This window comes from Colletotrichum chrysophilum, assembly GCF_026319265.1.
Source record: "Colletotrichum chrysophilum strain AFK26 chromosome Unknown scaffold_123, whole genome shotgun sequence".
In the NCBI taxonomy this organism is placed as follows: domain Eukaryota; kingdom Fungi; phylum Ascomycota; class Sordariomycetes; order Glomerellales; family Glomerellaceae; genus Colletotrichum; species Colletotrichum chrysophilum.
Genome location: NW_026517410.1, coordinates 117913 through 124707, shown reverse-complemented (window position 1 = coordinate 124707; position 6795 = coordinate 117913). Strand labels below are relative to the sequence as shown.

The 6795-nt window shown below is 52.4% G+C and overlaps 1 protein-coding gene across 1 annotated transcript; it reads right to left on the bottom strand.

Moving 5' to 3' along the window:
- Window positions 1-2549: 2549 nt before the first annotated feature.
- On the bottom strand, window positions 2550-3386 carry COL26b_010892 (uncharacterized protein; the record flags this gene model as incomplete). The annotated part of the gene is made up of 1 exon (XM_053183577.1): window positions 2550-3386. The coding sequence occupies one exon, from the start codon at window positions 3384-3386 to the stop codon at window positions 2550-2552; it is 837 nt and encodes a 278-aa protein (XP_053032510.1).
- Window positions 3387-6795: the final 3409 nt, after the last annotated feature.

The following is a 6795-nucleotide window of genomic DNA, read 5'->3' as shown; positions in this document are numbered from 1 at the left end:
ATACCGCGTCTCTTTCGGGCATATCTAAGCATCATCGGCGGACGCAAGGCCTGGGGGGACTTCATTTCTTCTACAAAAAAGCGGTCTAGAAATAGATACCGCCGACTTGGGGTTCGATTTAAGGGGCCCGAGCCAGCTCTGGATGCCGCCGACAAGATACTTCTCTTGAGATCTATGGTATATGGCGATGCATGCCTTTCGCTTGAGATTGACGAAATAGCCCAGAGAATGGTTGCCTGTCTGTTTTACTTTGAACTAAGGTCTATTGCCAGCCCAACATGCAGCGTTGAGGGTCGGATACTGTGCCTTAGGAAGGCATCAGACCCGGCCTTGTCTGCTATAGTTGACAGATTGCAGAGAAACCGCGCAAGGTTTATCGTCAACGATCACTCAATAGAATTCATAAAGGAAGGCAGCATAGACAAAGACGGAAATTTTGAAGTACGCGCAGCGATATCTCCCACCCAGAAAATCTCAGTTCTACTACAGGAAGCTCAGTCAAACCCCTTCCCCATCAGTGGCTCGCCTTTTGAAGTAAGAGACCTAGTGGAAAGACAAGGCTTGAATGCGAACTTTGGTACCGGCCTTCATAAGCGAGCTAGGCAAGCTGACGATGGACCTTTACGACCAATGAAGAGAAGGAAGATAAATGGAAAGTCGTAAAAGACAGGGCTAGATGATTAGTTTGCGCAGTCTCATAGTTTAACGTTGTGTTGTATGTTTAAATTACTAGCTGTTCGCCACTAGAGACAGCTATGGAAGATGGTCATACGGACTGAAGTCGATCAGCATGATATTGATCCGCCCCTATCTATATTTAAGGCTCTAGTGCCGAGACATCCGGCAAGGCAGCGGGTGTCGCGGAGAATAGTAGATAAAGGCATAGTAGCAATTACTTCTACATTCAGAATCAGTCCCCGAGAATCAGCCCCCGATGAATAAACGGCTTACTCTAACCTTTACTTCGGGGGATCCTATTTATAACAAGCCTCTTTCCTTGACGTTGTTGCGCTGTCCCAGAAATATGTTGCGGAAATCTGCTTAGGAGATTGCCTTATAGTCGTCAGGTAGGTTATTAGATGCAGTCGGCATGGTCGGGGAATGCGTGAAGTGACTTGATTCTTCTAAATTACTGAGCGCTGGCTAGACTGACTCGAAGGGGCAAGGGGCAAAGGATGACGCCTCACGTAAGGCGGAGCATGGTGCCCTGCTATTAGTGTGGTGTATTTGTGTCGGGACCAGAGGTAAGAGCCCGTGCAGGCCACGGCGCCGGCCCGGTCCCGGCCCCGAGCCAGGGCCCCAGTCATAAACCTCTCGCCTCGCCACCACATTCTTTAGAACCTAGGAAGAACAAGCACAGTTATTACGATTAGAGAATCTCTTTGCTCACCCCGCCGTACGGCAGTATATTCACCTGATGAGATGATCCCAACAATTTGATTTGAAATGGAAATAGCTTATGTAATATAACTTGTGTCTAGCGTGCACGGGCCACGGAGGGAGTTGCTCTCGCGGTGGCCCGTGCTCATAACTTCGTTGCCTTTTATGCCTTGGTGCACTGAGGCCCAGTGGGTTTGTACATCGTACATCCTAGCGGCCTCGTGGATTTCAAGGAAGGCTTTTTGTGAGGAGTGTAGAGTCTCGCCCCGTATCCCCTGTATGACGCTGGTGTTGTCGATACAGATGTGGACAGGCTGGCCTTGGGAGGTAAAGTGGACTCGCCGGAGCCCCGCCGGAGCCCCTTCAGCCTCACCGTCGAACACTTCTGCTAGGCCAAGTCGGCCACAGCCCTGTGCTATACGTCTCTTCTCTCGGTAGATAACAGACCCATACCCAGTGGCTCCATTAGGCGCCTTAGAACCGTCCAAGTAGGCGGTTATAGCAGTGCTGGCCTTGTACACCTTAAGGCGAGCTCTGCGTCAACGATCGGGTGGCTCGGTTCTTACATAGAATCTTTTCATGTTTCCAATAAAATGAATGGCCAACTGTTCGGTGGCGTCTCCATGAGCATGCTCCCCAATGTGACCTGGGGCCGGCCTCGCAGATTCGTTTTCCACCAGAGCAGCCGGAGAGAATGTAAGAACGGATTTGAAGATCCGGCGCCAGGTCTACCCAAGAGGCCTTTGACACCGCAGTACGCAGAGGAAAGCAGAATAACAGAAGAACAAGTTTGATGCAACATACGGATGACCCTTCGGAAAAGTTGTGGGGACGGACTTAACGTGTCGAGGCCTAGGAGTAGTATAGATGAGCTTTATTCTAAATCGCCTCTATTTACTTCTCGTCTCGTAGGACAGTCTTCCTGGCTCAATACGAGTCACATATTTAGAGCGACTTTAATTAGAAAGGAACTGTATAATCTGGTAACGCCAGTGTATTACGGATGCTCCAGTAGGTGTGAGGAAAAAAGGACAATGAATCACACCAACACACCTAATACCAGGGAGGTGCAAGACTAAGTCTATTAGGCAATGAAGACTGCGGTCTATTAAGCGTAACTAGCCGCTACCGTATTGAACTATTGTTGGCCCTCTCACGTCACCATCCTATTAGGTTGGGAAGAATTGAACTCCGGTCGGGCCTCGGCGCTGCCGGATGTCGTGGGGCCCGTTAATGGTGTTGATGAGCCAGTCCAGGTCGCCCCAGGCTTTGTCCACGTCGTTGGTCTTGGAGAGCACATACAGGCCTAAGCCACCGATCATCTCCGCCATGTTGATATCTCCGTCGTTCTCCATACTAGTGCCCGTCCGGACTGTATCGATGAGATGGCCGAGAGCGTAGATCAGGGCCTCCTCGCAGTCATCCTCCTTGATGGTATGCTGGATGTAGCCGCGGCCTAGCTGGCCGAGCTGAGGAATCTTAAGTATACGCTCGCCCGTCACTGGGTGCTTGGAGCCATGGTCGAGGCGGTCCTGGAAGAAGGTGACATAAAAGTCCGCCAGCGACCTTCCCTCTTCGTCTTCAGGCACGAAGACCACGCATCTCATATCCTTCACGGCCTGCTGGCCCTCGTCGTTGGTATGCAGGTCGATCTCCCATAACAGGCTTCCTGGGTTCAGCTCGTCGCCAGTAGTATAGTCGAAGAAGTCGAGGAGACCAGCCCCAGAGAGCTGCTCAGCGCGCCAGTGATCATGTCGAGCAACGCCGCCCTTCATGATGAAGGCAATCTTCTTGCAGTCCGGGGAGAGCTGGGAGAGCACCAAGGCGATGGCCTTGTGAGCTCCAAAGGTGTTTGTGAACATGACCTTGTGGGTCGTCGTGAAAGGTTGCTTGGCTTTGAGGATCTCGGCGTCGATGATTTGGAACATCTCGAGGTCGGGGATGTCGATTTCGCCGCGGCTGAACGCACGGAGGCGGTTGATGACGTTGGTGGTGGATGCCGCCATGTTGGGAGCTGGACTCGGGACTGCAACGTGTTAGCACTATGTGAGGTGAGGTTGAGGGAAGGAGGCAGGCAATGGCTGTACTCACTGCTTGGAGGTTTTGTGTGGATTTGCGGAAGGTTTGGAGAGGCGGCTTGAGGGATGTTCTTGGAAGGTTAGTAGTGAGGTCCCGGGATGGCGGGTTTTATTTTATTCGGCGAGGTTGGCAAACTGGAAATGGAAGGAAGGTGCTGCGCCTACCTGTTTGTTGTGCGGCAAGAGGCATGGGCACTACCTTTAGGTTCCTTTAGGCAAGAGAGACAGTCGAACCGTTGACCACGGGGCTTGCTGCCCAGGATTATAAGGCGGAAGATCTCCTCGCTTGAGGAAGTCACGTCTCGATTGAGGAGGAAGGTACGCGTCCACGCAGGACGAAAACAAAGGATGAAAAACACAGTACTGTTAAAATGTAGCCGTTCCAGTCAAGTTTTCAGTTATTATTATTTTTTCCCAACCTACCTACGCGCGGCTTCCTTCCCTTCTCAATATTATAACCCGAATCTCCAGCAGCTTTCACATCACATCACGCCTCAACTCGCTGCCTGCTCTCAATGCCTCACGACTGGTTCGGGTGGAAAGCGGCCCTTGGTTCTGAGATGGACACACCAGGCTCGGACGCGGTCCGGGGTCGGGTGGTACGATGGGTATTAACGGCGGCACGGCGCAGCACAGAACAACATTGCAGGCGAAGCCACACCGGAACTGGCCTTTTGCCTTGTTACATCCAGGCGTAGGCTTCAGTTGTGTTCGCCAGCGCAGGACTACGTTCAGAGGCGTATGGAAGATGATACCTTTGAAGCCGCGGCCTTGACATGCCTCGAGGGCTGGCTTCCCTCAGAGGGTGCTGTTTCCAACTGCTGGCTAACTTGCTGGCTTGGGACCGGCGGGTGTGCAAACTTATCAGGGGCATTCGCTCGCTCGGCGAGTCCGTCAACAAGACCGTGGCGGCTGAAGGCCCTGAACTATTTTCACTAGACTGATACGATGACACTAAGTTGCCCACATATTAGCGACAGCTGGAACAATTTTCCCATCCGCCGTCTATAATATGCGTTATCTGTTGGGTGTAAATCAAACCCTGGCTTTCACCCTTCTTCAGTTTCTTATCCTTCTTCTTGGACTTCTTGGACAATGTCGGCCACCATTCATCGTCTTCTACAGGCTCCGCCACTGGTCGGAATCAGGCTCTGGCACAAAATCCGTTGACACAACGGGCTCAGGCTCGGCTGCTACCTCTGTCGTTGGCCCTGGCGCGAAACCCGTTCATGCAACTGCCTCGGTTTCTGCTAGAATCTCCACCGCTGCTTTCAACCTGGTTCTGGTAAAACTGCCTCCATCACTGGATCCGCCCAGACTCCGGGGCGGCCACCGGCTCGGGCGATAACGTCATATTTCGTGGTCAGGGCCTGCTCTGCGACCACACTTAGGCCCCTTGAGATGGAAAATTGATACCGGGGATGGCATCATATCCGTAGAGACCTTTGTGGCTACGTGCACGTGTATTTCACTCGATTCGATGCTGTTGTTTCAAAAATTCGTTCTCGCTGCTGAAGATGTTTGCCCACCAGGGCCCCACAATCAGGTGATGACCAGAAGACCTCATAACAGTCACGTGATAGTAAGGCTGTTGGCTCTTGGAACGGAAGAAGTATGTGTAACGTAGCGAGTCGTTACTTGAAGGGCGGTATCGCGACGAAGCGACACGGATTGCATGTCGCGACCGCAAGCTAGATGTGCAAAAAAAAAATCCACAGTCACGACCGTAGTGTACGTTCTCTCTCTCTATCTCTCGCACCGCCAATTATTCAGCCGTGCCTCTTACCTAGGTACCTCGGTAAATTTTGTTTACTGACAATGAAGGGCTTAGACACGCTAATGAACGTTTTAACAAGCGACACGACAGACTTCAAATCAACTACCACCAATGAATGATGACAGCGGCATACCGATTCCTTGGTCGTCAAGTCCTCCAAGGAAATCAGACGGTATGGCGAGCGCGTCGCGTATAGACAAGGATACCAACGCGCCGACAAGTCTTCGCGCGAGCAAAGAGATGGATACGCTAGCCCTGCCCCTGAATGGATCGACAGTCGCTCGCCCACTGCCCTTTCCGGATACCCTACCGCCACAGCGAAAATAGAACTCGAAACAAAAGCGCCTCATGAAGCGCGCCAGACGACTCCAGATAGAAAGGTCGCAGGCGGACATGTCGCTGGGGGCGGCATCAGCGGGCAACGTCCATCTTATGCCAAGGGACGAACTTCTAAGTCCAGAATGAATACGTGCGAAGCTGTCAGCAATCCCCAACCAGGCCTGTCTCATCCGTCCCGGCAACCGCCGTGGATACACAGCATCCGATTCGTTGATCGTCACGTTTCGGGGGTTGATCCGGGCAAGAGACGTCGGGTGCACAGTCTGCGCTTTCTACGAACAGGGACCCACCGTGGACACACAAACTAAACAGATGCCAACATCGGGGCGAGTCATCAGAAGCCAGGCGGTGGCTCGAAATGTTCCGGTCCTATCGAGCGTGTGGTGGTGGTACGGGTGCGCGATGTCAGGAGTGTCAATTCCCACTGATGCTGTGTTGGCGGACGGCATATCGAAAAGAGATGGATGAGAATTATGGGAACGAGGAAGATGCGCTTAAAGAACACAACGTCTTATACAGCGAGGTGCAGTGCGCGTGGGTCAAGGTGGTGCAACGCTTCGTAGCAGGATGTATGGTGGTTGGGGGTGTCGAAACTGGTGCGGGGTTGAGCACGTTGGGGGCTACAGTACTGAAGGAGATGGGATGGTTAGATTGGACGGGCCTAGAGGAGACAGGACCAGAACACATACGAGGATGGCTAGAGGAGATGGACATGGTTGATGGACTCCGTTGTCCGCGATTACTGAGGTTATTCTGGCTCCTAGCACATTGCTGAGGTATGCAAGGTAGTCCAAGTGACTGCAAGCCGTAGTTCTTGTTCAAGCACTTAGGAGTTTGTCAGGCGGAGAAGTTTTCAGAGCTTGAATGACCTTATTCTTGCTAGGGAGGTCTAATTCTCTGTCTCGGTTGAGACTTCTACTGTGCACTGCAATACGTATGTGCGTCCTCCCGCGTAAAAGACTGTCGTCCTCGCAATGTCATGGGCTTCATGGCCCTCAATAAGACGCTGTGTCCCCGGCTACCAATTGCTGCCGTGCTCATGACCCGCGGGCTTCCTCGCCCTTCATGCCACTTACACTTGTGGTGCTTTCTCCACTGTCCCCTTACCTCGTCGTCAACCTCATGACTGATTTTGTGGGTTCACCTTGCCTGCCCTGCATTCTTCAGCTTGAATATAACGGATGAGACTTGATGGGTCTGTGGCGTGGCTACCGGCCGGGA